General features: G+C 41.6%; 2 protein-coding genes across 21 annotated transcripts in view; both read right to left on the minus strand.

The window, feature by feature from the left end:
* Positions 1-18,838, minus strand: part of EIF5A2 (eukaryotic translation initiation factor 5A2) — a 568,757-nt gene that overhangs the window by 490,246 nt on the left and 59,673 nt on the right. The gene's annotated exons all lie outside the window — the stretch shown is intronic.
* TNIK (TRAF2 and NCK interacting kinase) overlaps positions 1-18,838 on the minus strand; it is a 451,082-nt gene that overhangs the window by 42,970 nt on the left and 389,274 nt on the right. For all 20 annotated transcript variants that reach the window (XM_073626212.1, XM_073626214.1, XM_073626204.1 and 17 more), the window contains 2 exons: positions 5,543-5,721; positions 3,350-3,467 (listed from right to left, as the gene is read on the minus strand). In XM_073626212.1, the coding sequence (XP_073482313.1) occupies positions 3,350-3,467; positions 5,543-5,721 (297 nt within the window). The remainder of the gene's footprint in view (positions 1-3,349; positions 3,468-5,542; positions 5,722-18,838) is intronic.

Genomic DNA, 18,838 nt, shown 5'->3' on the forward strand with positions numbered 1-18,838 from the left:
TGGATATATATATATCTATATATATATATATATATATATATATATATATATATATATATATATATATATATATATATATATATATATATATATATATATAGATATATATATATATATTTGGTCTGTAACATATTCAAAGAAATTAGAACAACTGACACCCTCCTTTTAATAACTGCTATCTTTCACTTTATTACATGGTGTTTAACTTTTACTTTAATATTAATTTACTCACCTGTTTTTTAGGATACATGTCACCCATAAACACATAGAGCTGACAGTTGTATAGCCTGTTCAATATTCCAGACAATTTGGGGCTATAAATATTGATTCAGCTCATAAAATGGCTACCTTCTCTACATCCTACTAAAACATAAATACATTGCAATGACCAAAAAAAGAAAAAGTAAGCTTTAGACTTCTCCCAGTTGTAAGGGCCATGAAAAACCCCAGCTTATGTGTGATCTCTTTATGTCTAGCTTAATAGTGAATACCAAGTTTACTGCAAAATGGCAACAAATGAAGCCCCAGCCTTTTTTATAGTTAATTCTATCTGTGGTGTAAAGATATGGCATATAACCCCCCCCCCCCCCTTCCCTCCATACCACATCATATAACATATAATAAATATATTATACAATGCTAGTAGTGTTTAGTCAAATTCTGGGCTTGATCTGTAACGCAGAATTTATATCCACAGAGGTAGCACAGACACTTTGATCCAATCACCATAGAATGAAAACATTCTGATTGTCCAATAACTGGATGGTAGGTGTGAAAGTTGTGATACCTCCCTGTTTTAGTTACATATTCCCAACCCTGGTGTCTGCGTGGGTGTTAATTCCTCAATTTACATGGCTAAAGGTGTTAATTGCTGTCAAATTGATGGCATTGAGATGATAAAAAGGCATTAAATGTGGAGGACAGATGTGTCAAAGCCTCCTACTCCTGTTCAGGGTTGGTTGTTTCTTTTTTACTTTTGTGAACCAGTGGTTCTCTCTGTTCAGAATGTGTACCTCCCTGTCCCTGTAATTTGCAGAAAGACCGCTGAGTCGACCTGTAGAAGTTGTCCTCCTACGTCGGGTGTTTTGTTTCTTCCCTCTAATGTACAGATCTTTGCGTTCGTCACTACACCACCCTGCATATACCAAAGTATTTTGCTTGTTTGGGTGTTGGGTCTTTAGGATATACAAGCTTTTGCCTCAGTACATTGGTGGGCTTGAAGGACACTAAGATGCAATGTTTGTTAAAGATCCTTTTGAATTTTCCCAACACTATCTACATACAAGATAAATATATTATTCTGTGTTCTGCTTTTCCCATCTGATCAGTGGTCCCCTGTTTTTGCTTGACTTTTTGGTTGTTGTAACGAAATCCCAGCCTGGGTAGCCATCAACTTTCAAAACACTTCTGATATGTCTGTGTTGTTTGTCTTTAGATTCAGTTTGTTGTTGCCATCCCAGGCAGATGTTGCAGAGTTCTAAAAACCCCAGTTTGTAATCCAGTGGGTGGTGGGGGTCAAAAAGCAGATATTGATCTGAGAAAGTAGGTTTCCTGTAGACCTCAGTGTCCAAGACACATGGTCAAAAAAGGGTAATTTGTTATTCTGTTTTTTCCTGTATAAACTTGATGTATTTGTCCACTTTATTTGTTCACAAAAAGCTTGTAGTTCCATAAGTTTCACACCTCCCAATTTGTTCTTGGACAATCAACATCTACACATTTCATGGGGATTAAATAAAGGTGCTTGCACTACCTGTGTGGATATAAATGCTAGGACATCTTCCTTGTACTCACTAGAACTAAACCAGTGGTTCTTGTAGAAGCTAGAAACCATCTTCAATATTACAGAACAAGTCCAGTTGAATATGGTTTATGATTATTGGCTATACCATGACCTGGATACGAGAACCTTCACAAACATATTGGCAATGATTTGGTATATACTCTGAATCTGGTGTGGGAATATGAGGAATAGCAAGAAAACTTGTGGATTACAGAAGCCATCTATGCTTCAACCTCAGATGATGACATGTACATACTTTTGGGTTCCACAGTAAAAGTTGGGTTCCACAGTAAAAGATCAGAGTGCCAATATAATTTTAGAAAGAACCCAAAAACAAATAAATGAGCTGGTGATACAGACCCATTTCACTATTGATGCTTTGGGATGAAAAATGTATGACATTAGTTTGAAAAAAGTTTTGAAAGTCTTAGCCAAGAGACTGAACTTTACTGTGGCACCCTTACATGTTCATGTGGTAGATATCGCAGTTATAGACTCTTCCATTAATAACAAGCACATATCAGTAGAAGAATCTGAACAGCTCCATCTGGAGTTCTGGTGGTCCTGACCAGTGCCAAAGCATCTTCTTTCAACTTGACCCCACTAGAAAGCAGGGTTCTTATATCACTTAGCAATAATTTGAACATTACCATGCTTCTTTGTGGTTACCCAGACTGGACTTTCATTAAAACATCTACAAGCAAAAAACACAGGACCATCGAACATAGGGGTGAAGTAGAACACACAGAATAATATAAGCATTCTGTATGTAGCTGAAGTGTTTAAAATACCCCAGAATTTTAAGCCCACCCATACACTAAGACAAATGCTTGGACACCCTAAAGACCCAATATGCAAACACCAGCAAAACTTGGTATATTCAATACAGTGTAGTGAGGGATGCAAAGACCTGTACATTAGAGAGACAAAGAAAATTCAACAAACAAATAGCCCAACATAGGAGGGCTAATTCTACAGGTCAAGATGTAACAGTCTTCCTATACCTATAAGAACAAGAACATTCTTTCAATTACAACGAGGTGCACATTTTGAACAGCATGAACAACTGGTTTGCAAGAGGTGTGAAAGAGGCCATCTATATCAAACTGGAACAACCATCCCTGAACAGTTTGTCTTCCACATATAATATCTCTGCCCTAGCAATTTGACAACAAATCATACTTTTAGCCAGGTAATAAGAGAAAGTAACACTTATGCAGATTTCCTGACACTAAGGATGGGATTATGTACATCCCGTTCTTGGAAAATCTACCCATTCTATGGTAACTGGATTAAAAAGTGTCTGTGCTACCTCTGTGGATATACTATGAATGCTAAAGTATATACTGGACACCCATTAGAACAGAAGATATGGCTTGTAGAAGCTATAAAATAATATCTAACAAGTCCAATTGCATGTGACTAAAAATTACTAGCTATATAAGGACCTGGATTAGCAATACAGAGCCTAACATATCTATTAGGAAAACTTTATACATTTTATAATGATAGGAAAATGACCCTTTGTACTAGTCTTTAGCCATAGTGCAGGTCTTAACAGCTTACCTCCCGGACCATTAATGTTCCTTCTCTGGAGATGCTTCTAAATGTGTCGGACTGGGAGGTTTCAAGACCCTGTGTCCCTGTATTATATGGCTCATTGTTTCCAGATCCTCCTGTTGGTCTACATTCAAGCAACAATATGAGAAGTCACTTTACCATTTACTGAAGCCTTATACAAGGGCCAACATCAAACATACAGCACAAAAGCACATTTTAAAGGTAATATAACAGTAACACAGTAGCTTTGCTGAGCAAAAAATAAGGAAGCATTATTAGAAAAAAAAAAAAAAGTTAAGCTGACATTTGATTTTGTTTTTTTGTTTTTTCGTTTTGGATAAAATAAATAAGGGTAATGCCGCGTACACACGGTCGGACTTTTCGTCTACAAAAGTCCAACGGACGCCGACGGACTAAAGCTGGCTGGTAATCCGATCGTGTGTGGGCTTCTCCGGACTTTCAGCAGACTTTTTCAGCCTCAAATCCGACGGACTTTAGATTTGAAACATGCTTCAAATCTTTACGTCGTAACTACGACGGACCCCGAAATCCGCTCGTCTGTGTGCTAGTCCGACGGACAAAAACCCATGCTAGGGCAGCTATTGGCTACTGGCTATGAACTTCCTTATTTTAGTCCGGTGTACGTCATCACGTACGAATCCGTCGGACTTTTGTGTGGTCGTGTGTAGGCAAGTCCGTTCGTTAGAAAGTCTGCTGCAAGTCCGCCGAAAGTCCGCAGGAAGTCTGTCGGACAGGCTGTCGGACTTTTGTAGACGAAAAGTCCGACCGTGTGTACGCGGCATTAGACTTTCTGTCTGGGATTTTTTGCAACCTTCAATTAATTTTCTGTTGCAGTGACAAACATGTCATTGAGCGAGGAGAACACAGAAAAACTAAAAAATAAAAACTTAAAAAAAAAAATAAAGATGTTTTTGTTGGAAACTCTGTCTTAGTTGGATAGACTTCTCATCACTTCCCATCCCTATAACCCCATGTCATCATAAAGCGATTTTAATTGCTTCAAATATGGACATACAGAATACAGTAATAAAAACCTGCAATAGGTTCTAAGCCTTCTCTACGCAATCCAAAAAAAACCCTCAATTCATAAAAATTGTGTTTCAAACTATGAGGTACGCAGACAGAATCACCAACTTCTCTTCTTGTATCTCTCTGTGCTTTCAGTGGTGACCTCTCCTTTCCAGAGTATCTAACTTAGGTCACCTCTTCTATGACATCTCACACCACCGCCTGCACTGACAGGAGTCTTAATCCTCCTTCTCCATTCTCTGTACTGTAACCTAAATGAAAGGGCAAACTGTCAGAGTGAGACTTTGTGTAATGGACACAGAAGTTGGGTGGATCTCTTAGGTGAAAATACTACAGCTAATTAGCCTCTGTGATATTAGAGAAGCCAATGAGCGATATGAACAGACAGCACATACCCGTAACTTTGTTTGTGCATGACACAATATTAACATACACATTAACGTACAAGTGCAGTGAAACATACAGAGGGTAATGTAGTTTCATTGTTAGAAATGTACTACTACCAGACTGCTAATCTATTCACCTGTAGCAGCTCTGCGATAACTAATGCTTATATGCTAAGGCCAGCCATACACAGTTCCAATCTCAGCTGGTTCAGCAGGAACCGGCTGAGATTTGAACTGTTAATGGGCAGGCTGAATGTACCAAGCTGATCGATCAACCAGCCTGCCTGATTCTCTTGCGACTATCCCTAGCAGCTGCTACAGCTGCTACCAATAATTACTGTCTTCTCTTCCCTGGCAGGGTCAGTTTTTTCCACTTGCCTCCCCCCTGCCGGGAGAAGACAATTGCTGATTCCCGTCAACAATGTCTGTGTTGATGGCGGAAATGTGCAAAATTCATACCGTGTACGCATATAAGAGCAGATATTGTACCTGTGTTGACTGTGGACTTTGGATGAAAATGTTTGAAAACTTACATATCTGTGTTGTTACTAAGAAATGGGGGCTACTTTTCCACAGCTACCAAACAGATTCAAACATTCAAGCAGGTCTGAAGTGGCTGAGAAGTAGTAATTACAGTTTTCAGTAAAAATAGATCAATATATACATTGAAATATGAGTGCAATGTTCCAGGGCATCGGTTTCTCCTTAATATATGAATACTGAAAGACAAGCATGTCAGTTTACTGATGCAGGCTGTACTTACATAAGTCTAGGGATGTCGCTAACTGGCACAGTTCCATCCTGGTTTTCACTCTCGCCATCTTCTTCTTCACTGCTCTCAGATTCCTCACTAGATGAGGAGTAGTCAGTCACCTTCTTTATCGGTCGGTTTGTCTCTTCGATACGCAATTCTCTCAACTCCTTTGCCAAGGCAGTCAGGTCCTGAAAAATAATTCACATCGTAATTCAACCAAATAATGACACAGTTATGTGTAAAATGAGCCGCCTCCTTGTATGTTCACTTGCACTAAAGTCAGCAAGAAAGTAGCTGAGCAATGCAGTTACACACCCATTTAAACAGACAATGTTTGAAGCAAAAAAGAACATCACGAGCCAGTCTTACTGACAGACGCAATTTCAACCATTATGTGCCTGGTGCGCAGAACAGATGGATACACTTTCTGTGAAAACTAGAAATTCCTGTCATAGTTAGCTGGAAAATATTTTCCTCTTTCGATTGAAGTCCAAGACAATTCACATTTTGAGCTACATACAATCTGTGGTAAATGCTTATTTTCTGATAGTCTAACATTAAATTAAAGTACAACAAGAAAAGAGCATTTTCTCAGCTTACTATGAATTTGACATGATAATAAGACAGCACTGTTTTTATTTTTAACTGTAACATCACAGCCAGCAAGTCTAAGATACAGTCGGTGTATCTAGGTCATGCTTTAAAGCAATGTAGGTGAGGTAGTGGTAAAGCATGAAGAATCTGCAGTAGATGAGTTGGTTTGTTCTGTGGAAGAAAACATGCACATGACAAACAAAGCATTGGTCTTACCATTTCCCCCTATATTAGTGACCAATGTAGCCATCAATGCAATCATAAGCAAAGTTTTCAAGGAAAAAAAATATTCAACATTACCAAATTCAATAAGTGTCACCGTTTATTTATTGTCAAATATAAGCATAAAGAATGAACATCCAACTATACCTAGTTAAGTTGCCAACATCCCTGGTACAATAGATAGAAAAAAGGGGTACCCCCAAAATAATGGGACTTTAACGGCAACAGAGTAAGGATAAAAATACAATGAAGTTTATTCAAATAGTATACATCAATAACAAAATTCAAACCAATAAAAACAAAGGTGTTGATGGTGATAAATTCCCATGGATTGTCCAGATGGTCCGACGCATTTCGGGATGAGTTGCGTCCCTTCATCAGGGGAAAATGTCTGGAGGGAGTCACACTATACAATAAAATCATGTGTTAATTAGTAACTGTATAGACAATAATTCTAACCAGTTGCTTAAGACATAGGACATACAGCATGATAATTGCATAACAAAGAGCATACCCAGAGCGGTCACCCTTAAAATTCACTGCTGGAACAATGGCGGCACTTGTATCGTGAATAGACACTACCGGTGTCCAAAGGACAACAATGTAAACAGTGGGTCCCCACTCATCCACACTATTTAGCCGCACTGGCACCAACCGATACCACAAATGTAAATGTCACCCTTCCGTATCTCCAGAGGTCTTTTTCTCAATGTATGATCTGTTGAGGGGATATAGGGGGTGTATACTTTTACATTGTAATAAAACTATGCCAAGTCTAAAAGAGAACTCTCTTTAACAGATATGGATCAGTGAGAAACACAAGCACAGTTCATGATCTACCTGTGCAAACCTATCTTACCTCCAGAAGATCCACTTAAAAGGTGAGAAGGGTACAGTGGCAGCCAGAGGAATGCCAATGTGACCTCAAATCCTCCTCCTAGGTCACTTAGGATATGATCTGTATCAAGACAAAGAAGACATCTAATAGTAACTAAAAAGTAAGTAACACAGTTCATGTCAGTAGGAATATATCCTTTTAACCGACACGGACTGAAGTATAAAAAAGAGCAAGGAAGAAGGGGTCACTTATTAAAAGGCTCGTAGAGCCCATGCACACTTTGGTGGAATCTAATTCCCAAAAAGAGGGGTATCAGGCAGAGCTGGCATCCTCGAAGTTAGAAAGTTCCGCAAAACTTATGATGTCTGACATAGTGACGGCATCACATCACACACTAATTCTGGGTGTACACCTATAGCAGTGTCAGATGCTACTGCTGTCACTGCACTGGACAGCAGAGACAAATTTTGCGGAACTTTCTAACTTGGAGGACACCAGCTCTGCCTGACACCCCTCTTTTTGGGAATTAGATTCCACCAATGTATGCATGGGCTCTACGAGCCTCTTAATAAGTGACCCCTTTTTCCTTGCTCTTTTTTATACTTCAGTCCGTGTCTGTTAAAAGGATATATTCCTATTGACATGAACTGTGTTACTTACTTTTTGGTTACTATTGGATGTCTTCTTTGTCTTGATACAGATCATATCCTAAGTGACCTACGAGGAGGATTTGAGGTCACATAGGTAGGCTGTCACTGTACCCTTCTCACCTTTTAGGTGGATCTTCTGGAGGTAGGATAGGTTTGCACAGGTAGATCATGAACTGTGCTTGTGTTTCTGACTGATCCATATCTGTTAAAGAGAAGTCTCTTTTAGAATTGGCATAGTTTTATTACAATGTAAAAGTATACACCCCCTATATCCCCTCAACAGATCATACATTGAGCAAAAGACCTCTGGAGATACGGAAGGGTGACATTTACATTTGTGGTTTCGGTTGGTGCCAGTGTGGTGGATTAGTGTGGAAGAGTGGGGACCCACTGTTTACATTGTTGTCCTTTGGACACCGGTGGTGTCTATTCGCGATACAAGTGCCGCCATTGTTCTAGCAGTGAATTTTTAGGGTGACCGCTCTGGGTATGCTCTTTGTTATGCAATTATCACGCTGTATGTCCTATGTCTTAAGCAACTGATTAAAATTATTGTCTATACAGTTACTAATTAACACGATTTGATGAACGATTTTATTGTATTGTGTAACTCCCTCCGGACATTTTTCCCCTGACAAAGGGACGCAACGCATCCCGAAACGCTTTGGGACGTCTGGACAATTCATGGGAAATTATCAACATCAACACCTTTGTTTTTTATTGGTTTGAATTTTGTTATTGATGTATACTATTTGAATAAACTACATTGTATTTTATCCTTACTCTGTTGCCGTTAAAGTCCCATTATTTTGGGGTTACCCCTTTTTTCTATGCATTTATTGTCAAACAGCCCTACTGTCTGGCTCTTACAAGAAATTAAACATAAACCTATGAGAAATATTTAGCAAAGCTAATGTCCTGTGCTGATACAGTAATTATAATATATTATATGTGAAACAAGATTGCAGTTTAAAGAGCAGATTAATACAAATACAGTTTTTGCATTTACTAAATTAATGCTGCTGCTTTTGAGTAATCAACAGGAGAGAAGCAGCTAAATGGATTCCTAGAATTCCTTTGAATCTATGGCAGAAGGCTGCACTGACTTGGAGGATCTAACCATGCTCTGTATCTGGATTCTGAAGATAATTACAGTGGCTAAGTGGTTAGCACTTCCCCTGGGTGTTATTGGTTCGAATTCCAACTATAACACTACTTGCCTGGAGTTTGCATGTTCTCCCTGTGCGTGCATGAGTTTCCTCCCACACTCTCACACAGACATATTGGGAGGTTAATTGGCTCTTATCTAAATTGGCCCTAGTATACAGTATCTCACAAAAGTGAGTACACCCCTCACATTTTTATTAATATTTTATTATATCTTTTCATGTGACAACACTGAAGAAATGACACTTTGCTACAATGTAAAGTAGTGAGTGTACAGCTTGTATAACAGTGTAAATCTGCTGTCCCCTCAAAATAAAGCAACACGGGGCGTGTCCGGACTATGGAGGAGTGAGGACGTGTGCCTTCTCAGCTCCGCTCTACCGCAGCACATTACCAGCTCCACTGCGGAGGTAACACCCGCACCCGCAGCAAATTATGTCCCTGAGACACCGGGCATCCTCCCAGCCACAACGGACTGACCGATCGCGGCAATCCCAGCTGGATTCCTTCTACACTGGGCAGACCGGGAGAGGCCGCGAGCCTTCCAAGATGGCGCCGACCGGGAAGACACAGCGTGCTAACAAGGCCGCAAAGACCTCCGCTGGCCAGTCACAGCAACTGGATGACTCTCCCGCTCCATCTCCAGGGTCGGTGAGTGACTCAGTCCCCCTGATCTCCCCAGGCTCCCCCACTTCCCAAGACGGTGACTCCACTGACCTGGACCCACTGGCAGATGCAGACATCAGGCGCCATATTATGTCCCTACCCACGAAAGCTGATCTTGAACGCTTTGCTGACAGAGTGGAAAAAGCTTTTAAGGAAGATATTGCTCAGCTCAAAGCTGATACAAATCATTTAGGAGGCAGACTTGAAACTCTGGAACAGAAATTTGAGGAAACTCTCCCTGTCATTTCTAAACTACAAGACAAGTGTAACATACAGGGCCAACAGATTGAGGCCCTGCTATGTCAGCTGGACGACACAGAGAACCGCAGCAGACGGGCAAATATCAGGATAAGAGGCCTACCTGAAGCTACTGGGCTCAGGGACATAATCCCCACCCTGGAAGGAGTCTTTAAGGAAATATTAGGACTGCCTGCCACTGCTACGATCGAAATAGACCGTGCACACAGGGCCCTGAAGCCTGAACGCCTGAAAACCCAAGTGGTTTTCCTTCAAGAAACCCACTTTACGCCAAAGTCTCTTCCCAAATTGCCTACTCACCTTTTCAACCAATGGTTTATTAGCACATCCCGACCCCTAAATCTAAAGGGACAGCTATCGCCATACACAAGGCATGCCCTTTTCAGCCGGCAGAGCACGATACAGACCCCTTGGGGAGATATGTTTTTCTAAAGGGCAACATTGCTGGCCAAAAATATACATTCGCCACTATTTACGCCCCGAATGCAGATCAACTTACCTTCATAGACACTACACTAGACCGCTTGGCTGAATTCAGAGAAGGCTTCCTAATCTTAGGAGGCGATTTTAACGTAAGCCCTGACCCAATGCTAGACACCTCCCATGCAAGACCCTCCCACTCCTACGCATTCTTGAAGCACTTCCGCAGGACTATTCAGTCCCACCTGCTCACCGACAGCTGGCGAGCGCTTAGACCACTAGACCGTGACTTCAGCTATTACTCTACAGTACATAACGTATACACAAGAATTGACCACATCTATGTGGATCGAAATATTCTTGAACTTTTACAGTCTGCAGACATTGGTTCCATTTCCATTTCCGACCACGCCCCAGTGACGATGGCCTTTTCTTTGCCATCAGGCACACGGGGAGTTCGGACCTGGAGACTTAATGAGAACTTATTGGACGATGCGGTAGTGATGGCTGAGGTCGCGGATACCCTAGCTCATTATTTTGCAGAGAACCCTATAGGCGAGCTGAGTGAGGGGACGGTTTGGGAGGCTCACAATGTTGTGGTTCGGGGGGGCTCTGATTTCCCAGGGCAGTAGACTTAAAAAGATACGACAGGCAGACTTTTTAAGAGTACACACCGAACTCCAAAAAGCAGAACTCAGGCACAACAAGCCAACGGACGCCCTGAAGACCTGGAAAAGCTGACAGAGTTACGCGAACTGTTCTTACGCCTACTCGATCGCCAAACACGCAAACAATTCCGATTCATGGCACACAGGTACTATGAACACGGAAACAAATGCGGCCGCATGTTGGCCCGGGCCCTCCGGAAACGTCAAGCCCAGACATATATACATAAACTACATAGCGCCTCGGGAACACCGATTCTACACCCATCTAAAATTGCTGCTGAATTTCGAGCTTACTACTCTAAATTGTACAACATAGATTCTGACCCCTCCCCTACGTCACGGGACATTAGACAAAACGCGATCCGAGACTATCTGACTGCAGCCAAACTCCCGACACTTACAGAAGAGCAATCCTCAGACCTAGACGCCCCAATCACCCTAAATGAGCTTCGGGCCACGGTGAATTCCTTGCCCAACGGAAAGAGTCCTGGACCTGACGGGTTCACTAAGGCATACTATAAAGCCTTCCTGACTCACCTAGAGACACCCATGTGCAAATATTTTAATTCTATTGCAGAAGGAAGAACCATTCCATCAGAGGCACTTCTGGCACACATCACTGTAATCCCGAAAGAGGGCAAGGATCCCACCGTACCCCTGAGCTATAGGCCAATATCGCTCCTTAACCTAGACATAAAAATTTTAGCGAAAACACTAGCAAACAGACTTAAATACCTTATACCCGACATTATCCGCCCAGACCAAACGGGATTCATAACAGGTAGAGAAGCCAGGGACAACTCTATCAGAGCGGTACACCTTACTCACTGGGCCCGTGCCCGCCCCGAGCCACAGCCTTACCTCATACTGTCAACAGACGCTGAAAAAGCGTTCGATCGCGTTGACTGGTCTTACCTGATGGAGGTGCTTCGATCACTGCGAATGGGTCCGAGAATGCTGTCCTCTATTTTAGCACTATACTCGACACCTTGCGCACAAGTCAAGGTAAATGGAACCCTCTCGGCTCGCTTCCCCATCAGAAATGGCACGAGACAGGGGTGCCCCCTATCACCTCTCTTGTTCGCCTTAGTGCTGGAGCCTTTGCTCTGCACAATACGCGCTAACCCCGACATTAAGGGTCTCACAGTTGGTAACACGGAACATAAACTCTCGGCATATGCTGATGATGTCCTGTTCCATGTTTCAAACCCCCTGATCTCACTGCCCAACCTGATGAAGGAACTGAAGCTCTTTGGGTTTCTTTCAAATTTTAAAATTAATTTTTCAAAGTCAGAAATACTCCCTATTTGCATGTCACCCCAATTAACAATGAGCCTTAAATCAGCCTTTCCTTTCACCTGGGCCACGTCAGCTATTCGATACCTCGGTATACAACTCACAGATAATTTTAACAGCCTATATACTGCAAATTACCTCCCGCTGATAACTACCATTAAGAAAGACCTATCCCAATGGACACAGACGGCCTTCACATGGCTGGGAAGGGTGAACATAATAAAAATGAATATTTTACCACGCATACTGTTCTTTTTACAGATGCTACCAATTCGATTACCCCGATCTTTTTTTGATAAAATATCTAGCATACTGTCCGAATTCATATGGAATGCGCGCAAACCTAGGATAGCTCTACGGGTCCTACGACGCTCGAAACAAAACGGAGGCCTAGGCCTTCCAGACGTCAGAAGATACTACTGGGCTATAGCGATACAGAGGATGCTCAACTGGCGTTTCCACTCCTGCTCTAAGATATGGGTACCACTAGAGAAATGTTTAGCGGGTAGGAACTTATCATATGCTCCCTGGCTGTCCCGAGAGCATAGAGGACTGTCGGAGACAACGTCCCCCCTGACAACCCAGGTACTGTCAACCTGGGATAAGATTAACCCGCTGCTAAAATTGGCTCCCTCGGTGTCCCCACTGGCCCCATTGGGAGGTTTCCTTTGGTTCCCTCCGGGAGAACAAATAGGTTTTTTTGAATCGTGGTTAGAGGGTGGAGACGCCAGTTGTGGCAAACTCATGAAAGACGGCAAACTCCTGGGCTACGAATCTCTGCCTACAGGCAGACAGGGCACCCCAATGAACTTCTGGAAATACAGACAACTACATCACTTCTTTCAATTACAAGGCCATAAGATTAGAGACCCTTCTTCTCTCACCCACCTTGAAAAACTCTTTGTTGCAGAAGAACCTACACCACACTTGGTCTCGGAACTTTATAAACTACTAGGTTCCTCATTCCCTAACACCACACCCGCATTTATCAGACGTTGGGAAAAGGACCTGGGCATCGTATTTGCAAAGACAGACTTAACTCACTTGTATCAGCTTACTCATTCATCCTCAATAGAGTCTAAGACCCAGGAAACGAACTTTAAGCTGCTATCCCGTTGGTACAGAGTACCTGCGGACTTGGCCCGCTTCTACCCTTCCACATCCAAGCTGTGCTGGAGAGGATGTGGTCAGAAAGGTACACTGAAACACATATGGTGGGATTGCCCTCAAATTAAATCCTTTTGGGAAGATATACGTAACCAAATCAAAATAGTGACAGAGATAGAAATCCCCTTACTCCCGACCTACTTTCTCCTGCAGGTCCCCCCGATCTCGCTACGAAAATACAAGAAAAGTGTGCTGCCGCACTTATTAAATGCGGCTAGGCGCCTGATCCCAATCCATTGGAAAAAACATACGACCCCCACACGTGCTGAGTGGATCGGAAAGGTTAGTGAGATCCGGGAGGCTGAGGATTGGGTGGCGACCAATAAAGGCCACAAAGACCGATTCCATGCAATCTGGATGCCATGGGCTGAATACACCTCTGACTCCACCACAGTGTCGTCTAGTCTAGACGTTGCACTACTGGAACTGGCAGACCCTACTCTTAGAGTACTTAGGCTAACAAAAACTCAACCCTGTAGGCAAGACCCTAAAACCTGACCTATCCGAGGAATAACGAATCCAGCTCCGAGGGGTCCGTCGCAGAGGCAGAGGAAGCCTACCAGTACTTGCAGGTAACCTGACCCATTCCCTCTCCCTTTCCCATCCCCCCCCTTCCCTCTCCTATTCCCTCTTCTCACTCTTACTGTACCCCCCCACCTCTCTCTTTTTTATTATTCCCTTTTTATTTCTGTGTCTCTCTATTGTTATTTTGGTTTAATATTAGGGAAACTCATGCGAAACAGCTAAGTATGGGCTGTTCAATATAGAAACGAAATCCGCTGGGGGAGATCTCTGGATTTCCAAGAGCCAGATAAATTTTACATGAATAAACCACTGTTGCGGGGGCCCACGTGGGAGCGGGAGGCGGATTGATGGAGGTTTTGAGCCCCCCCTTCCTGCCCCGGGCGTGGGCCACCGGGCTATGTACCCCGCACATTCCAGAGAGTCCCCCAACTTAAACACACCCTCAAGAGCCCTTAGGCGGGCCCCGCTTCATTTGCATACTTCATGAAAACATGGGGCTTCCAGAGCTCCTGATTACTCCCTTGGCGGGTCCCACAGAGTTATCCCTGGAAGAGCACTTTACATTAGATTAATAGTAATGTATGTGTTTGTTCAACCCACATATTGCATATTGTTACTGAAATGACCCTGCGAGGCCATTGTTTACAGGATTTGCACTGTTGGACATGTCATGTAATGTCTTGTTCTAAAAATAAAAACTTATTATACAAAAAATAAAGCAACACAGAGTGATTAATGTCTACACCACTGGCAACAAAAGTGAGTACACCCCTAAGTGAAAATGTCAAAATTGGGCCCAATTAGCCATTTTCCCTCCCAGTGTCATGTGACTCGTTAGTGTTACAAGGTCTCAGGTGCGAATGGGGAGCAGGTGTGTTCAATTTGGTGTTATCGCTCTCACTCTCTCATACTGGTCACTAGAAGTTTAACATGGCACCTCATGGCAAAGAACTTTCTGAGGAACTGAAAAAAGAATTGTTGCTCTACATAAAGATGGCCTGGGCTATAAGAAGATTGCAAAGACCCTGAAACTGAGCTGCAGCATGCTGGCGAAGACCATACAGTGGTTTAACAGGACATGTTCTACTCAGAACAGGCCTCGCCATGGTCGACCAAAGAGGTTGAGTGCACGTGCTCAGCGTTATATCCAGAGGTTGTCTTTGGGAAATAGACATATGAATGCTGTCAGCATTGCTGCAGAGGTTGAAGGGGTGGGGGGTCAGCCTGTCAGTGCTCAGACCACACGCTGCACACTGCATCAAATTGGTCTGCATGGGTGTCGTTCCAGCAGGAAGCCTCTTTTAAAAATGACGCCCAAGAAAGCCCACAAACAGTTTGCTGAAGACAAGCAGACTAAGGACATGGATTACTGGAACCATGTCCTTTGGTCTTATGAGACGAAGATAAACTTATTTGGTTCAGATGGTGTCAAGTGTGTGTGGCGGCAACCAGGTGAGGAGTACAAAGACAAGTGTGTCTTGCCTACAGTCAAGCATAGTGGTGGGAGTGTCATGGTCTGGGGCTGCATGAGTGCTGCTGGCACTGGGCAGCTACAGTTCATTGAAGGAACCTTGAATGCCAACATGTACTGTGACATACTGAAGCAGAGCATGATCTCCTCCCTTTGGAGACTGGGCCGCAGGGCAGTATTCCAACAAGATAACGCCCCCAAACACACCTCCAAGACGACCACTGCTTTATTAAGAAGCCGAGGGTAAAGGTGATGGACTGTTCAAGCATGTCTCCAGACCTAAACCCTATTGAGCATCTGTGGGGCATCCTCAAACAGAAGGTGGAGGAGTGCAAAGTCTCTAACATCCTCTAGCTCCGTGATGTCATCATGGAGGAGTGGAAGAGGACTCCAGTGGCAACCTGTGAAGCTCTGGTGAACTCCATGCCCAAGAGGGTTAAGGCAGTGCTGGAAAATAATGGTGGCCACACAAAATATTGACACTTTGGGCCCAATTTGGACATTTTCACTTAGGGGTGTACTCACTTTTGTTGCCAGCAGTTTAGACATTAATGGCTGTGTTTTGAGTTATTTTGAAAGGACAGCACATTTACACTGTTATACAAGCTGTACACTCACTACTTTACATTGTAGCAAAGTGTCATTTCTTCAGTGTTGTCACATAAAAAAAATATATTAAAATATTTACAAACATGTGAGGGGTGTACTCACTCTTGTGAGATACTGTATGTATGGTTGTGAGTTAGGGACCTAAGATTGTAAGCTCCTTGAGGGCAGGGATTGATGTGAATATATAAAATATATATGTAAATTGATGGCGCTATATAAGTACCTGTAATAAATATACACTATTAATAAGAACACCAGACTTTGATTGCTACCCCTCTAATTAAACCAAACTGTATATGGCATGTCAAATAAATAATTTATAACAAATTTATTACTGGGTCAACATTAGCCTCATGGATGGATAAGTATAGCCTATATTTCCTGCATGTGCACAAAGACTCTCTTATGTTGCTAAGGGCTGATTACTTTGCATTTGGACTGGACATCATATAGTTTGACCCTAGTGGAGTGAATGTGTTTCATCCTCATTTTGGTTACCTTTGTTTGGATTGTTTGTATGCACTATTTGGAGTGGAGTTGCTAGTTTGATGACATGAACTCAAGTCAACGCACCCTGGAGCCTATTGGTCTCTTTAACCATGGAACATTACCTGTGACCAGCTAACACAGAAAGTTTGGTATTTTTTATACTGCTCACCTATGCCTGCACTCCAGTGCATCATATACTACACATCATATGAGAGATACCAAATCTGTTTCTTGTGGACATTCATCTCAATTGGCTCCTCAGAAATATACCATTGCATATTACAGCCCACTTTCTAACTCTACATTATGCATATTTAGCCCTTGCATAGCACCTTCTTGGAATTATATGCACTGAGACAGGAGAATTATAGGCCTCTAGTCTGCTTGAAGATTGCACGTTACACTTTTGAAGTTTACATATGTGATTTTGAATGGTTTCAGCAAAATTGTCTATTCAGCCTATAATATTATATTATATTCATTATTTATGAGGCAATGTGTTGCCAGTATGTTATTGTAATTACTCCTTGGCCAATGTGCTTCAGTCTTTTAATGCATATTAATAAAAAAAATGAATTTAGGTTACCTTATTTGAAGTGTCATATACAATTCGGTTTTATTAAAAGGGTAGCAGCGATTTTTTTAATAGTGTATAGTTCCAGTGTTGTACCGACGACTCCTCCCCTATTATTATTACTACATTATATGGTCATTTGCTTGATGATACTTGATCAATTTACATAATAGGAACCGGTTGAGGAAAAAGTTGTTTTTAGTCTATTCTGACCTGTAATAAATAATTATGCACAGCATTGTTTTTGGATTAATAATAGTCAGGACACTTGCATGCATGCAAAAACATGCAACTTTATCTAATTTTCTGACTGATTTCCTTTTGTTTATGTCTAACCAAGTAAATAAAACATAGACTTGCAAGAAGTAACCTGGATCTTTATGATAACTTAGAATAAAGCTGGCCATACACTGGTGGATTTCTATACGAACAGTCATAGGAAAAATCTTGTCAGCACATTCGATAATGCCGACAGAGATTTGAAAAATGTCATTTGAAAGTACTTTAACATTTAATTTGCTTTTAACATGGAATTTTCCCCCATCCCCCCCCCCCCCCCAAAAAAAAAAAAAACAAAATTAGAAATTTGCTTGTACAGAAAAAATTTTCATCCTGCTCCTTTGAATTTTCTCATCACAATGGTCGAAAGTGATCATCGAAAATCAAAGGCTCGGAAAATGAAAATTTTTGAACAAAATTCTGCTACTGTATGGCCACCTTAAGAATATATTCTATTCCCATGTTAGACATCAAAACCTTGCTAAAACTAGTGTTTCTAAGGTTGAAGGGTCAAATACCCAGAACTGAAACTTTATTTTATAGATGTCAGTGGGCTGATTTTAGCAGCTTTTTAGCGCTCTGTGGGACTTTATCCATAAGATCTGACACCTGCCATGGCCATTATTAGAGGTCTTACTACTGCTGCATTGCATGTTTTTTTTTTTAAGTATTGAAAATGCAGCAGGAGGAGTTGAGCTCCTTCTGAATCAACAGGAAGAGAGGGACTCCATGTCAAAGTTGGGACTGTGAGGGATATCTTTACTAAGGGTTTACGTCATATATACCCAGTGAGACTAAAATATCAGGTTTAAGTGGACTAACCCTTAAACTAAACAAACACAGATTAAAACCATTATGTAATTAGCACTAAATACAGGGGTTTGAAGTTCCTCATATCGAAGTATAGGTTATTGCTGCATGAGTGTAATCTTCTATTTAACTATTTCTACCCAAACTACAATATACTATATATGTTTAAACTATGCATTCATAAATAGGCAAAAAAAGAAAAAAGAAGAATTGAAAATCAATAGTAACTGGACTCAATAAATGTCTTCCACTACTTTTTTGATCATACAACAAATTGCCTTATGGAATATTAAAAATTCTGAGTAATGTAAACATTACTGTAAAATATTCTGTATCATAGAAACCTACACATATGGTGAGTCTCATCATGAAAAGGTCAAAATATTGTTCAAAATATTTCTGCTATCACAGTTGCTATCACAGTGACATTACAATTTTAGACTATTGCCATTAGGTATAATGGCACTGTCACTGTCAAAGTAACATAATAGCCAAAGAAACTGTACTGTCCACCCCAAAATGGATCTAATGATTCTGCTGGTAGACGTACCAATTGAAATTGCAAAGACAAATCCATTGCAAGAAATTGGATCATATTTACT

This window comes from Aquarana catesbeiana, linkage group LG04 (genome assembly GCF_042186555.1).
Source record: "Aquarana catesbeiana isolate 2022-GZ linkage group LG04, ASM4218655v1, whole genome shotgun sequence".
Taxonomy (NCBI): domain Eukaryota; kingdom Metazoa; phylum Chordata; class Amphibia; order Anura; family Ranidae; genus Aquarana; species Aquarana catesbeiana.